Raw genomic sequence first — 15,472 nt, 5'->3', positions numbered from 1 at the left:
ACTGTTACTACCTCTAAAGCTGGCACAGAGGGGATTACTTCATCCCCCTTTCATGCCTCTGTGACATTGATACTGAAGGTGAAACTTCACAGTAAATATCACACTTTGAAATAGCACTGTGAAGAAACCACTGGTAAACAATCTAAGCCTGCCTGAAGGAAGAAGAATGATAAGTTCCCTCTCTACTATTCTTTCAAAGCTTTTTCCTGAGGCAATTATACAACTTTTTGTTCATGTTTATGTTTAGATATTATTTTTTCTTACATTACTGCTGTCATTCAGTGTCAGGAAACATTATAATTATTTTTTTATGGCACTCTAATTTTCACTAAGGCTGAAAAAACAAAGTGAAATCTCTCATAAAATCAAGAGCTTCATTTTTCACAGAAACTGCTCTGATTCTGATGAAGAGCTCTCTGGCAGTGATGTGGAGGCTCCCTCTAAAATAAACCTACACTGCTCTGAACCCCCTTCCTCCCCCTTCTTCTCCTCCTCCTCACTCTGCCCTGCTAAACCAATCACGGCCCAGTATCCCTTCCAGCCAATCAGATGGCCCGTGGGTGATGTCATGCAGCAGACTGCTGTTTGGTGCTGATGCTGCTGAGCTGCAGATCTTCAGTCTGAACAGAGAGACCGAGCATCACTGCAGGGTGAGTACAAACATGCACATTTACTCTTTTATCTCTACAAGTCTTTATATTTTTGTGATTAGAAGTCGTTTTTCTCTAGTTTTCTGCATTTTTGCTGCTCAGAAACCTGCAGCTTTATTTAGACAGAAATGTGAAAAGCCAGTTTCTTTTATGTGATTGTGTTTTCTTTTCTCTAAATTCTGCACTTTATTTTCATGTTTTTCAACCTTTCTTTCTTTTATGTTTCTTTTACTTCTTTTACTTCTGATTAGTTTGGTGTCTGAGCTGCGTGCTTCGTTCGCTCGTCTCTGCAGAAGGTGATGCGCTTACTGGCAACAATGACATCATCCCTCAGACCTTGCACACGCACACACTTGCACACAAAGACACAAATGCACAGGGAGTTCTTTGCATTTTCCCTTTAATTAGAAACTGTTGTAACTAATGTGCCAATTTTTAAAGTACATGCATGCTTTTAAGCTTTATTTACTTAAGAAATGTGCAAATATGACCCAGTTTTAGCTGCAGATTTTCAGTATTGCTGTTTGAAATCATGCATTGGTTAGATTGGATAAGGCAGTTCAGATTTTATGTTTTTGTTAGTTTTTACCATTAAGTAGTGTCTGAAAAATGTGCTTCATAAATGTTGAAGCAGCAGCTAAAGCATTTGTGTTCGCCAGAGTTTCTGTATGGAAGTTTTCATCACTTTCTCCACTGAATAAGCGCACATAGAAAGAGGAAACATTGAGGAAAACTGCCATTGAATTTGCCCTCACAGTTCAGTTTGAGTTAGTGTGTCTGCAGGATGATGTGATCATAACAGGATGATGATTCACGCTCTGACTCTGAGTTTAACCTCCTGCAACTCATCGTGCCTCAGTTTGTTGACATCTCTTTTTATTTTCACAGTTTTGATGAATTATTTTAACATCCTGAGTGACAGCTTCTGATTCAAAAACAGCCATTACTCATTTATCTGTAGGTGACTCAGCTCAGCTCTGGTGGCACCTGACCTTTACATCTTCAGCTCCTAATTTCAGTTTCTGACGTCAGCAGAGATTTTGTTTTCTCCCATACAGGCTTAAAGATACGTATATGGAGGCATTGCTTGGCATTACAGAAACCAACCAGCACTTCAAACTGCAAAGTTTTAGTTAAACAGAGGGTTTCAGGTGACATGAGCCAGACTGAGAAAAGATGAAATATTGTACCAAAGCTTTTATTTGGAAGCATAATATAAGGTGAAAATTGACCTTTATCTCTAGCTTATAAAGGTCTCATGTGTAAAGAGAGCATGCTGTGTTATAAATACATGTTGCCTTTATTGTGCAGTTAATTGTACTGACTCATTCCTATTAAAGTTGTGGGCTTTTATTCCCTAAACTCTGACTGGCAGGCCAGTTAAACTCAGCCATAATTGACATTCAGATTATTTGTTGCACTCAAAAGAATATTGCTCCACTAGCATGCAACTGAACTACGTTTATGCAATTGAAGCAAACAGGTTGCATGGAGCGAACCACTTTGCAAAATGATAATTTGGCTTAAATACACTTAATTCAGCTGTTTGCTACCAGTTGAAACTTTTTCTCTAAAAGTAGGTCCACAACTGTTCCATAAGGGTTGATGTTAAGCTGCATCCTGATAGTTGGATTCGTATTGGCTCCTTTTGATTGATTATGTTAAACAGAATCTCTGGCAGATCTGCATACTGATGCTGATGCAGTGGTTAGCACAGACTCCTTGCAGCATCACAGCTAGAAGGTTCCTCGTTTGGATCCTGGTCAGACAGGGCTTTTCTGTGCAGAGTTTGCATCTCCTTCGGGGATTCCAGCTTCCTCCCACAGACCAAGTAGTTTATTGAAGGCTTCAAACTGTCTGAACTTGTTTTGCATGTCAGCCCTGTGATTGGCTGGCAAACAATACAGAGGCTACCCCACCTCTCACACAGTTACAGCTGGGATTGGCTAACCCCTGTAACCCTTTACAGGGCAGGTTGTGTCGATCAGTGCTTATGGTAGAGCCTTGGGACTGACCATGGACTCTCCAATGAGAAACTGTGAACCAAATTTTAAAATATTTTTCCACCAATCAATCAAATCAATTATTTGATTAAAAAAATAGAACAGTTTGGACCTCAGATAGTGCAGAACATGCATGTTTAAGGAGACTTTCACAGTCTTTTTGGGTTACTAAAAAGGGTGCCATAACCAACTTTTGGGTCTCAAACCCATCAGATAAGAACCACTAGTCTAGATCAGGGGTTCTCAGACTTTCCAGCCTGCGACCCCCAAAACAAAGTTCCCATAGACCAGGGACCCCCACTGTACATGAAGGTGGCTGAACACGGCCATGCATATTCTAGAACAGTCATGTGCAGACAAGGCTGCCCATAAGAGGGGATAAATGGGAGAGCTTTCTGGCGCCCAGCCAACCTGGGGGCCCATGGAGGTCAACAAAATCATGATCTATTATAAAGTGAAGCTGTGATAACCATATTTCATATTTAACCTGAAAAAATAACAACCCTTATCGAAGAAACAATGTCTTTTTTTAATCATTTGTGCAGTAAATAGCCTTCTTAAAAGTGTAAATCCCTTTTGTTGAAAAAAAAAATTAGAATGGGTTAAAAATGGCAAAACAAAATGTTGGAAAATCGGTGAAATTAGATTTTAAAAGTAACAGAAATGGATTAGAGGTGGCAACAATTACATTAAACTGGCAAACAAAGTATCTTGCGACCCCCCATTGGCGTCCCAACCCCAAGGTTGAGAACCACTGGTCTACATAATGTATAGACTGAAAATGTAATAATTTTGGTTCTGTTAAATCAAAGAAAGCTTGTGTTAAACAACAATACTAACAAGGTTGCACCATCCTGAGAAGTTGCTGCTCTGAGATGCAGGAATTTTAGTTTATTATTTTATTATGTTATTATTCATACTCTTCCCAGTGAGCACTGAACGTGATTTCAGAGTTGAAATTTTCAGATCTAAACATTAAAAAGCTAAGACCAACTAACTTTCAACCAGCTAAGACATGGTCATAACATTAATGTGCCACAAAACAGATTCAGTTTTATAAGTTGTGCATGTGAATGTTGAAATAAGGAAGGAAATTACATTTTTTGATATTATTTCTGCAAAAAATTTTTAGCAGTTGGTAAAATCCAGTTAATGCACCTCATATTCTGTTTTCCATTGAAAAAAAAAGATCATAAATGGCTTCATGCTTTTATAAAGAAGGTCTTGGGAGATAATAATCAAACTGGGAAATCAACACAGTTGCACAAATGTAACGATCTTTTATGTAGTGTAGAGTAGAGATCAACTGACAGTCCCCAAATCATGCAAAAGTAGAGAGTTGCATTTGATCTTTTGGCTTTTATTTATGATTTTTGGTCATTCTTGTCTTTAAATATGACACTTTTAATTTCTGCCTGTTTTATCTAAATTATATTAGCTTGGTTTTAGCCAATAATTTGTAGTTCTCTTTTGTCTAAATGACCTTTTATCTCCTGTAGACGATGCAAAGCCGTCTCATTGCCTGAGACACTTTTCTGAGGCCATACTAACCTCTGATTACTTCTGTTTCAGCTCAGTGTCTTCTCTGCATGTTATCTCAGGGATTTCTCTCTTAATTGATCAGTTTGATTGTGTCTAATGTAAGTTCTTTGTCTCTCCACAGGAACAGACTCTACCTCACCACAGTGTCTTTGACAGAGAACAGCAGCAGGATGACTCTAGCAGGTACCTGAGTGACTTCCTCACTGAATTTGGTCTCTAACTGATGGCATCTGTGTTACATAATGTGTCCATCCTTTGGCCTCAGTTGGAGTTTTACTTATCGACCCTCCCTCTGAATGTTGCAGCATACAGAGAGAAGATGCGAGAGCTCCCCCTGGTGTCTCTCTTCTGCTCCTGCATCCTCCCTGAACTCAAAGAGACCACGGCCGACAAGAAAGAAGGTCAGCAGCACTCTGGCTGTTTTTCATTTTACCTGTGATTTCATATGTATTGTCCACAAGTCAAGATTTGATTTAAAGATATCTTTTTCCACGTTTTACAAGTCAATACAGGAAGGAAGCCTTTAATTCTTTAAAAATAACAAAGGTCGCATTGAATTTATGAAGATGAGACCATTTTTAAAGTCTCCTGTTCTTCATCCAGCAGGCGTGGTGGACTTGAACTTATGCAACATTCGGGACATGGAGGTGATCGAGCTGAGCAAGAGGGCAAGTGGTCAGGCCTTCGAGGTCATCCTGAAGCCACCAACCTTCGATGGTGGACCTGAGCTGAGGGCGACCACACCGCCTCGTGGGAAACCCTCATTGGAAGAGATTCAGAAGAAACTGGACGCTGCCCAGGAGAGGAGGAAGGTGAGCGAGAACTGGAGAATACTTTTAGGGTAGGAGTCAGCAGAAATGAGTCACTGTTAAGGAAATAAGGCTCAGACTTGAGGGTCTGTGAAGCTATACTATGCTAAATGCTAACATCATTGTTCAGCATGTTTAAATGCTGCACTATCTTAGTTTTGTATGAGCATGCTTACAATAAACTCTAAAGCATATCAAGATACAGGAAGGGCTGGTGGAAATGTCAGTGGTTTGCAAAGTATTTGATCATTAACCAAAGAATTACACACTGAACTGCCAGTCTGATAACTCCACTATAGTTAAAGTAAACAACATCAAATTCACCAGGATAAGTCCTCTTTTGTTCAAGAATGTCTGCACAAAATATCTAGGCAATCCATCATAGAGTTGTTAAGATATTTAGGTTTGGACACATGCCAATAAAAATACAGCTGTCCCAGTAATGAACCCTGAGGAACACCCGATTGAAACCTTACAAACAAACTATGGTCATGGCACTCTGCCTTGGCCATAATTATCACTAAAAGTATTGAATCTGACATTTTGCTTGATTACTGAAGAAATTCCAGGTAAGACTGACCAGACAAGGAGCATTTTTTCATTGCAGTGCTTATTTAAAAATCAAACCACCAGAGAAGCACTGAAGCTGAAACATCTCTCTCTTTCTGTCTCTAGTGTCAGGAGGCCGAGCTGCTGAAGCACCTGGCTGAGAGGCGGGAGCACGAGCGTGAAGTCGCTCAGAAAGCGCAGACCAAAGAGCGTCAGGAGCATCGCGCTGACGCTGACAAGGAGCAGAGGCAGATGCACCTGAACGCCTCACAGGAGAGGCTGCAGGAGGAGGTGAGGACTAACTCTGAGAGAGTTTTGTTGGCATTGAAAGTTTAGTAAAGTTTGGGTTGTTTTTCATGGAAATGAAACACTAAATGGAGTTTTCTGATGTTTGTGTCTTTCAGGACAAGCACAGTGTGGAGGTGAGCGTGACCCAGAGGTGGAGGAGGAAGGGGAGGAGGAGGAGAGGGGGGTTCTGAGGGGTAGAGAGTAAACACAGACGGTCAAGTGGACAAGAGTCTACAGAAAATCTATAAGGAAAAGTTCTGTTAAAGCTCAACATTTTCAAAAGGAAACCTTATAGATGCCATTTAACCTTTTTAACCCATATAGGCCTCCTCTTAGTCTAACTTTAATTTGAAAATGTTGCTCAGAGTTCTTCAGGGTTACTTTTCAACATTATGTGTCAAAGCTCTCTGAGTGCTTTCTCCTTAAAGGGGCAATGGAGACTGAAATCTCTTGTAGCTAAGATAACTGCTATTACAATCTAACTTAAAAAACTCTGACATATCCTTTTAACCCCCAGAGACCTGAGCTTTGAAACGTGATAATAAAGCCTGAAAATCCCAACAATATGTTCCATGTAAATTCCTGATCATTTTCAGGCAAATTCCCCTTAAACTATCTTTTCTATCAAGTCTCCAAAAAATTATAAATACATTCCCCAAAATTCAGTGAAAGTGATATAAAATTCCCCCAAACATTCAAACAAACCACCTGAAGTTTCCACGAAAATTTTAATAACTTACTTAATAAGATTCCCCCCTAAATTCCCAGTCAAAAAAACCCATAAATTTACTAAATTTCCGCAGAATTACTCAAAAATTTAAAAGCAAATCCCCTCCAAAGTTTAAATCAAGTTATTTCCATGAAAGTGCCTCAACATTTTCAAGCAAATTCTGACAAAAAGATAAACAATTTCCCTGAAGGTTTCATGAAAATACCTGAAAAATTCAAAGCAGATTCCAAAAATGTCAAGGGATGCCCAAAAATTCCCAATCAAGTTTTTAAGAAAATATACATTTACCAGATTTCCAAGAAAATTCCTGAAATTTGCTTAGCAATTTCTAGCACACAAATCCCCTGAAATTTCCATGAACATTTTTGAAAATTTCAAAGCAGATTTCCCCCAAACATACAAACAAGTTTCCCAAGATTCCCAATAAAATACGATTCATTTCAAAGCAAATTTTTCCCAAAACTTCAGAATAAACTCTTCAAAATATACACACATTTCCAGAATAAATTCCCCAAAATGTCAATGAAAATTCTTGAAATTACATAGCAAACTTTCCCAAAAATTTCAAGCCGATTATCTCGTCTTTGTTTGTTTAGCATCTCTTCATAACCAAAGTCATCTCAAGAGCCTTTACAAAGAGGGCAGGTCTGGATTGTACTCTCTGTTGACAGCTGTCTGCTGAAGCTGCACTGGAACTCAAATGAATGTTAAAAAAAAATTCTAATAGCCAGAAAAATTACTATGTTGTAGGAAAACAAAAATGTAATGTAATTTCCTCTCATGTACATGCAGGGACTCAGGAGTTCAACATGGCTTAGTTTTCAGTCTGCCATGATGAGTTTTGCTGACGTTTTCTGTCCTGTTTATAAGACTTTGCTGCAACAGCAGTGCTGACTCTGCTCTCTTGTGCTTCCAGGTGTCTTGATGGCCTGATCACAACACAAGCTGAACTTCATTTGGAAGCCATTTTGGAGGGCTGATGGTTGCCGTAAACCAGGCGCTGCCCTGACTTGGAGTTTTAATGGAAGAGACTCTGAAACGAGCAAGAGAAGGAGACAAAGAGGAGGACTGAGGAGGAGTCTCCTCTGTTAAACCAGGACTCTTCATGAGAGAAACTCTTTATCTCAAGAGAAACATTTGGAACTGGAGAAAGCTGCAGATTCAGTCATCACTAGATGGATCACAGGGGTTTAACTGTGCTTTGTTGCCCTGCCAACAGTGCCATTGTGTTCATGTATGAGTGGTTATGTTTGTAAAGGATCTGACATCTTCACAAGTCTAAAAGTTTTACCCAAACCCACCAAACAGAGCAGGATCTGAACCTTGAGGAGCTGTGAGACGCACTTCTCTGTTCTAACTTCCAAATTAAGAGATCCCCCGGAGAATGAGAGGAGGCTGGACTGCCTCAAAGAGTGCCAAAGGAGATGAACATGAGGTAGCCTCTGCTACCTGGAGCTGATATGTGTCAGTGGCCTGATGTTCAGGACAGTTTGGAGGATTGCACTGGCTGTTAAACAGCATGACAAAAAGAAATGCTTGATGTGAAAGAGATCAGAATGTGGTGATGTGGGAAAGTACATCAGCATCAGCAGGTGTGCCTCAGTCTCACAGAGCTGCAGGCCGTGTAAGCCAAGTAAGGGACAAGTCTGGGTAAAGAGAGGGTCCTCGCATGACTTAGGCCCAAAAGGAAGGGTGTAATATCAACGAGAATTTGTTATATGCAATGTAAAGACTGAGTTTCAGACAAATCAGAGGATAACAGGAGGGGAGGTCAGATCAGCTTTGAGACCCAAATGAACTTGGTTTGAGAATAGAATCGAGGACATGATTGGTCAAAACCACATTGAGTTAAACCACCAAAGATGACAGAGTAAAAATCCAAAAAGCCGACAGATTCAAGTCCAAACATTTAAGATGCCAAGGCAACTTTAATCCAGAACCCTCACTCGCTGGCCCAGTACTGGAAACCTGAGAGAGATCAGAGCAGGGGTTCTCAACTGGTGGGTCAGGACCAGAAAATAGGCCATGGAGCCAGCTGCAAATGAAGACCCTAAGCATACATACTGAAATATTTTTATTTTACTCCATTTTGCCATTTTACTCCCCCCCTTTTTTAATATTTTGAGCTGTTTGTCTTGTTTTCTCAGGATACGGAAGTTGGTTTCCCCATAATAACGTGGTTATTTCTGGAGATCTCTAGAAAGAAACCAAAATAAACATCTTATCAAAGGAAATGGAGTAAAATAAACTGTATTTGGGGAGGCTTTTTAACCCTCTGAGCCCTAAGTCTTTTATTCACTGTTTTGTCTCCCCTGGACTTCTTGTCTTAAAAAAGCTTATTAAAGATCCACCCTGTTGTGCACAGCCAAACACTAAATATCCTTTTTTAGGACAACCTGGCCTTTGAGAGTGTGTGTGCTGCAGTAATGTCACTTAAAAAAAAAAGTTGTGGGAATATAAAAACAAAAAATCCCAGCAAAAATTAAAGCTCAAGGATTTATGTGTAACACACAGTAACCAATGATGGCTAAGGCTTTTTTTTTTTTTTATGCTCTAACTTGTTGTTGCATCTGTTGGGCACCAAAAAGTGAAACAAAAATATTCTGATGCAAAAAAGTCTTCAAAATATTCACATATTGACAAAAAAGTCCTTGTGCTTCTATGTATTTTTGCCATCATTCAAAACAGTTCCTGTCTGCAGAGACACAGAGGGACACGTCACAGGCTCTCTGTGTCTCTTTCTCTACATTATGAGCTATTTCCTATTCCCTGCATGATCTAAGTGTAAAGACATGCACAGTTTTATTCAGCATGATGCTTTTGGCTTTCACAGCCTATCACAAAGCATTGTGGATTCATGCTAGCTGCAGAAATGATCGAAAACTGAATGCAAAATGAGTGAGAAGATGTTCAATGTTGGAGTTACTGGTGTGGATTTAATATTTATATACCCTGGAAAGTCACCCATGTTCCAGGCTCACTAGAAAAGCTTCTGCAAGGACTACACAAGCATGGATAGCATCATTAGAAAGGCACAATGGCAGGCACAACAAGGAAACCTGCGTCTCCTCTTGTCATATATGACTATGTTGGTCTCAGAGGATTATAATATTTTGGCCTCATTTAAAGGATGTGTTGGGTCCTGATGACTGTCGAGTTGAGAACCACTGATTTAGAGTGCAAATGGAGATTGTACTGGAGTAAGACAGTAAAACAAGAAAAAGTAAGGTTCATTCACATGGCTGAAATGTGTCCAAGTTTATATTCAAAAAAGGTCTGATACAGATCCGATGTAATCCTGACATACAGTGCAAGGAAAACCAGCAATGGTAAAAGATTACAAAATACTCCAATGGGTCTCAGTCAAATGTCAAAGAGACAATTACAAGACCTAGAGACATGTGAAAAGGTGACAAGAAATAAAAAAAATTACTCCTGACTGAAGTTGTGTCCACCTGTCCTGCTTTCATCACCGATTTATTTTCATTTCCACTCTCTAATTTTGGGTTTATCCCATTTCTGGATGCCATTTATCCACTCAGATGACCAGTTGGTGTAAATGTTACATGATGCTGTCACATGTCTGTATGTCTTTCCTTTGTAAACTGGACAAAGGCACAACGAGAGTCCTGCTGCATGTTTGTGAGACGTTAGCATGTGAGACTTCCATCAATGAAAAGCTCATGTGGCTTTTAGCTATACAGGACATGTCCCACAAACATTAAACCATGACTGAATGAACTCTGCTGGTGAATAATCGACTGTGTACATTGTTTACAGCTGTTTATGTGCGTGTGTATCAGTCTTTTTCCCTGGCAACATCGATATAAAGGAGTCAGGGTGAAGTGACGATGATGATGTACAGAAATAGCATTATATTTTAAAATTCAAGAATAAAACAGTGACACTTTACTCTCTTGTTCATGGTTTTTTATTGGGTTAACACCACACTCAGCCTCTGGATGATAAATACAGCAAAATGTAAATGATCTTTAATAAATACCCTCTGTTAAGGCATATAAATAAAAACTTAAATAAGAACATTAAGTCATAAATAAGTCATGATAAAATAAATACACCCATGTTGAATTCAAGCATAAGCAACAGTGTTTCTCTGCGTTTTGACCTTTTCCAGACAAAATATCAAAAACAAATGCAAATTCTTAATTTAAAAAGGTTATAAACACAACTCCAAATTCACAAAACAGCCTGCCTTACACAAATGTCTGCAACTTTTACAAAGCTTTCCTATCAGTGGCTGCATGAGGATAAGTATGTTATTTGTTCCTATGCAGACGACTTACTGTTATACACTCCAAAATCATACAATCCAAATCAGAACAACGTAGTTTCATAAATAAGACGCATGGATGTCAGTGTGTCCGCTCAGGGCTTCTGTTCTTGTCAATAGTACAAAAATATTTCAACATTTTTCCTTGTTTTTTTTTTTTTTTTTGGTCAGTGCCGGTCTTCCCGGCTTTCTGCGTTTGTCTGGTAACCAAATCTGCGTTGCTCTTCACTGTTGTTCGTGTTTATAGTTCGGTCGGACACAGGTGCAGCCCACAGCGATTTGGCGTGACTCCAGGCGGAAGCTGTAGCTGCTGTCTGATCCTGACTCATCCTCCGATGACCTGACCCGGCGCAGCACCAGCACCTGGTGCATTATGGGTCTGGACCGCAGGTTCATGTCCTCCTGGCCCGCAGAGTTCAAACAGCCTTGCAGCAAACAGTGAGCCTCACGGAGCACCGGGGGGTACAGAGAGTCATCACGAGAATCACTGAGGACAAAGAGACATGACATGAGCACATTCAATAATAGATACAACACTTAAAGGGCCATTCTGACTAATCTATGTGTGTGTTTGTGCCTTCTTACTTGTACGTCCATGGGGAGATTGAGGCGTTGTGCAGCGGCCTGATGCCCCTGATATGAGAGAAAGTGTGGGGGTCAAGCTGCAATGGCACCGTTCTTATCACCGCTGCATTAGTCAACTTCTTGTGTGCCTTTGCTTGTGTCACAGCCGCAGCCTCTGTCATCATCATCATCATCATCATCACGGCCACACAGGCAACCTGCAGAGGAAGAGAGGAGAAACACATTAACCTTTGGGCCATTGCTAAGCTGACTGTGGCAGGAATAAAATGTTTGCTTTTTTAATTATGGATGAATGTTTTAAACTTTCAGTGTCTGATGATCTCCATCAGAAGAGTCATTAAAGTTTATAAATGACACAAAGGTGGAAAACATGAGGGCACAGCTTTCCTGAAAAAACTAAAAACTTTCCAAGGCAATTTTCTATGGACACACCCTGGTATAACAGGGTTCTATATAAATCAGGGATTTACAGCTGAGGTTGTTGAATTAGGACCATGTGGAATTAAGTCTGGCTACCAGAGGGTCTCGTATTTTTTATACTCATAATCAGACAGTGACTTCCGGTTTATCAGAAGGAATACTTAAATAAATATACCATCAGAATTTATCTAAGTGTACCAACACATTATGTAAACTCAACAGTGATGGAAAATTTCATGACCTAAACACAAAATTAAGACAATTTAGGCCCTTTTTAATGAGTTTTACTCAACTTTCTATGTTTTTCTAATGTAAGAAAACAGTTTCACAGATGCTAGATATACCTGAAGTCAACAGATTATTATAGAAATATTTGTCTTGTTCATGTACGCATATGAATTCACTTGTACTTTCATTGTGTTTCTTCATGTTTATAATTTATTGATTTTGTTAACTAACTTGCGGGGCACAGTGAGTGAGGAGGAGGGCCATAAATGGCTCCACGGGCGTGTGTTCCCCACCCGTGATATGAATGACAAACATTCACTCTTTTACGAAAGAAATGCAGAGATAGTTCCTCTTTAGTTTATGTCAACAACTTGTAATCAAATCCCAAAGATTACAAACGCATTTACATTTGATTGCAAATGCATTTAAAATGTTAAAAAATTAATTTAAAGTCACATTTTACAGGTGGAGCATTCAAAATGTGGTCTTTGTTTGCATGGAAATATAACCAGGTATAAAAGAGAAAATAAGAAAATAAAGAGAAGACATTGCAGAAGAAAATACTAGAAAAGTAAAAAAATATCAATGATGGCTTTACAATTAAATTCCAGTGACATTATGTAATTATATACTATAAAACTATAAAGAGGATGGTCATGAATGCATTATTTATGATTCTTAGTATTTATTTATTTTTAATTAACTCAGGATGTTAAACTAACATTGTAAATATATTGTGATATTATGATCTATCCAAAATATAAATATAAATAAATAAATCAGAGTAGAAAATAAATAAATAAATAAATAAATATTTAGGCTTAAGCTTCAGAAATATATGGAAGCCCTGTGAGGTCAAATTTATCAAAAACTAAACTAAACATAAAATAATTTAAAAAAGGAATTAAATTTTTCAGTGTTATTTACAATGAAATGGTTTAAGAATTTTTTTTAATTGCCTGTCATAATATCACTTTTCCCATCAAACCCTCTGCCTGACTGCAGCCGACTGGAATAGAAGTTTAACTTCAGAAAAATAATCCAACCATAAAACACTGAAAATCACATTTCATAATGATTTAAGTTTTGTGCATTAAAATGATTAAATATTTGTACTGAGTTGGCTATTCTGAAACGCCTCTTGACCTTTTAAGGTGCCTGACCAGACCCCGTTTCTGTCCTCGACCATGCATTCAAAGCTTTAGTCAGTGATAAAAATCAAATCTTAGAGATGAAGTGATGATCTGGTCTTACCGTCACTTTGGAGTAGCTCGATGTTGAAAACATGCTGGTGGTCTGGTCTCTTCTGCTCTGCTCTATCTGTCCTTCAGATCTGGATTTTGCGTAAATGTTTCAGCCTCGGTTTCAGGGGTCCTCTGGCTCTGCTGGAGATAAAGTTGTTGATTGATACCCAGGTGGATTGATGGTTCTTGTCTCCTGATGTTCACACCTTTTCTGTGTGCTCTGCTGGACCTGGGGCCTCCTCTGATATTTATCCTGATCGCCGTCAGAGTCAGCACTGCCGTCGGACTTCCTTTGATGATGTCACCATCTTTCCTGTCATCCTCTTTGAGTCTTTGATCGTCCTCTGTAAACCACGCAGACCAGACTGCATGACAGAGCCCGATGCTTGACCCATTTTCACAGCCAAAGCTGAGGTTCAAGAATCCTGCAAAGTTCCTGCAGATTTTCTGGGTCATTTTTAAAAATCTACTGCATCAAATCTGCACCTCAAAATATCTAAATATAAATTCAAATCAGCAAACTGCTCCAAGAAAGTCACTGACAACTCTGCAAAATGTTCCTAGTTTCACACTTGAGAGTACTTTGGTCTGCTTGACCTCATTTGTTCACACTGAGAGTGATTCAAATGCCACAGCATGGAATCATACTTCAGATCAAAAGCTCTTGCATCAGGTTGGTTTTACTCTGTTTCATAATACCACCTTGCAAAAAATGCTTACACGAGGAAATTATTCATTCATTGATTTATTTATTGGAAAAAAAAACATTTGAGATGAGCTTGAAAAATACACTGCCTCATTGAGGACGATGCCGTACGTAGACATGACCCACTGAATATGTCTTATTTTTCTTTCTCAGTAAATTTTCTTGTTTAGATGATAAAATCATGCTGTGCACATTTACTGACATAAACAGATTAAAATGCAATAGTTTACATGCCAGATGAGAGGCTGGCTCTGTAATGAATTGACACACATGCACACACTTGCTTCCTCCTCCTGAAGGCTGAGCGGGTTCAACTACAAGATTAAGTGGGCCAACAAAGTTTTGACTGTGCCTGTTAATATCAAAAGTTTAAACTGTTTTCCTTTCTTATCCGTTACTCTATTCGACTCTTATTTTGAAGAAAATACTGGAGGTGTATAAAATCCAACACTTAGCCATGCAGTCTCCATTTGTGGTATAAAACGGGTTGTTCTGAAGAGTGTACTGTGATGGATGCCACCCTTGAGATAAGACGGTTGGTGGAATTTCATCCCCGCCGGATATTCCAAAGAAAGTGGAAGCATTTAGGAACAACAGCAATTCAGCCACGAAGCATAAGACCACGTAAAATCACAGAGCAGAGACTGACTGCTAAGGCACATGGTGCATAAATGTCGCCATGCTCTGCTGATTCCACTGCTGAAGAGTACTGAACTTATACTAGCATTAATGTAAGCACAAAAAATGTGTGGAGGTATCTTCATGGGTTTCTATGGCGGAGCAGCTGCATGCAAGCCTCACATCACTAAGTCTAATGCCAAGCATTGTATGGACAGACACTGGATTGTGATGCGGCGTGTTCTGTGGAGTTGCAAATCATGCTTCCCTGTTTGATAGTCAAATGGGTGAGTCTGGGTTTGAAGGATGCTGGTAGAACATTACTTGTCTGGCTGTATTGTAGTAACTTTGAAGCTTGGAGGAGAAGGGATAACGGTATGGACAATGCTATGCTTCCAACTTCATGGCAACAGTTTGGGGAAGGCCCTTTTCTATGCCAACATGGCTGTGCCCCAGTGCACAAAGCAAGGACTATGAAGACATGGTTTGATGAGTTTGGTGTGAAGGAACATGACTGTCCCACTGATGATCTCAATCCCATTGAGCACCAATAGGATGAACTGGAACAGAGGTTGAGAACCAGGCCTTCTCCTCCAACATTAGTGCCTGACCTCATAAATACTCTACAGAGTGAATGGGCACAAATTCCCACAGAGACACTCCAAAATCTCGTGGAAGCCTTCCAAGAAGAGTGGAGGCTGTTTTAGCTGCAAACGGAGTGCTACTCCATATTAAAGTACATGTATTTGAATATAGTCTCATTACAGTCCCTACTGGTGTAATGGCCAGGTGGCTGAAAACTTTTGTCT

General features: G+C 39.4%; 2 protein-coding genes across 3 annotated transcripts; one reads left to right on the top strand and one right to left on the bottom strand.

Moving 5' to 3' along the window:
• Positions 1-633: 633 nt before the first annotated feature.
• LOC121510356 (stathmin-4-like) lies at positions 634-10,313 on the top strand. Of its 2 annotated transcripts, none has more exons than XM_041788376.1 (7): positions 634-650; positions 4,317-4,378; positions 4,501-4,596; positions 4,802-5,007; positions 5,680-5,844; positions 5,958-5,975; positions 7,488-10,313. In XM_041788376.1, the coding sequence occupies exons 2-7, from the start codon at positions 4,366-4,368 to the stop codon at positions 7,494-7,496; spliced, it is 507 nt and encodes a 168-aa protein (XP_041644310.1). In that variant the 5' UTR covers positions 634-650; positions 4,317-4,365; the 3' UTR covers positions 7,497-10,313. The 2 variants fall into 2 exon arrangements, with proteins under 2 accessions (XP_041644310.1, XP_041644301.1); XM_041788367.1 differs by having other exon boundaries at positions 4,799-5,007.
• Positions 10,314-11,087: 774 nt separating this feature from the next.
• Positions 11,088-13,382, bottom strand: il17a/f1 (interleukin 17a/f1). Its single transcript, XM_041790282.1, has 3 exons — positions 13,350-13,382; positions 11,448-11,644; positions 11,088-11,349 (listed from the first exon to the last, which is right to left on the bottom strand). The coding sequence occupies exons 1-3, from the start codon at positions 13,380-13,382 to the stop codon at positions 11,088-11,090; spliced, it is 492 nt and encodes a 163-aa protein (XP_041646216.1).
• Positions 13,383-15,472: the final 2,090 nt, after the last annotated feature.

Source organism: Cheilinus undulatus, linkage group 1, assembly GCF_018320785.1.
Source record: "Cheilinus undulatus linkage group 1, ASM1832078v1, whole genome shotgun sequence".
In the NCBI taxonomy this organism is placed as follows: Eukaryota; Metazoa; Chordata; class Actinopteri; order Labriformes; family Labridae; genus Cheilinus; species Cheilinus undulatus.
The sequence above is the reverse complement of the archived record's forward strand: the minus strand, read 5'-3'. Positions and strand labels throughout refer to the sequence as shown.

What these genes read in the sequence shown, in the direction of transcription:
- LOC121510356 (XM_041788367.1), top strand. An exon ending in CACGGCCGACAAGAAAGAAG is followed by an intron (nt 4,597 to 4,798) that starts GTCAGCAGCACT and finishes TTCTTCATCCAG; the next exon opens with CAGGCGTGGTGGACTTGAAC. An exon ending in CTGCCCAGGAGAGGAGGAAG is followed by an intron (nt 5,008 to 5,679) that starts GTGAGCGAGAAC and finishes TTCTGTCTCTAG; the next exon opens with TGTCAGGAGGCCGAGCTGCT.
- il17a/f1 (XM_041790282.1), bottom strand. Translation starts at nt 13,382, where the DNA reads ATGTTTTCAACATCGAGCTACTCCAAAGTGACG. An exon ending in CGAGCTACTCCAAAGTGACG is followed by an intron (nt 11,645 to 13,349) that starts GTAAGACCAGAT and finishes CTTCCTCTGCAG; the next exon opens with GTTGCCTGTGTGGCCGTGAT. An exon ending in ATCTCCCCATGGACGTACAA is followed by an intron (nt 11,350 to 11,447) that starts GTAAGAAGGCAC and finishes CTTTGTCCTCAG; the next exon opens with TGATTCTCGTGATGACTCTC.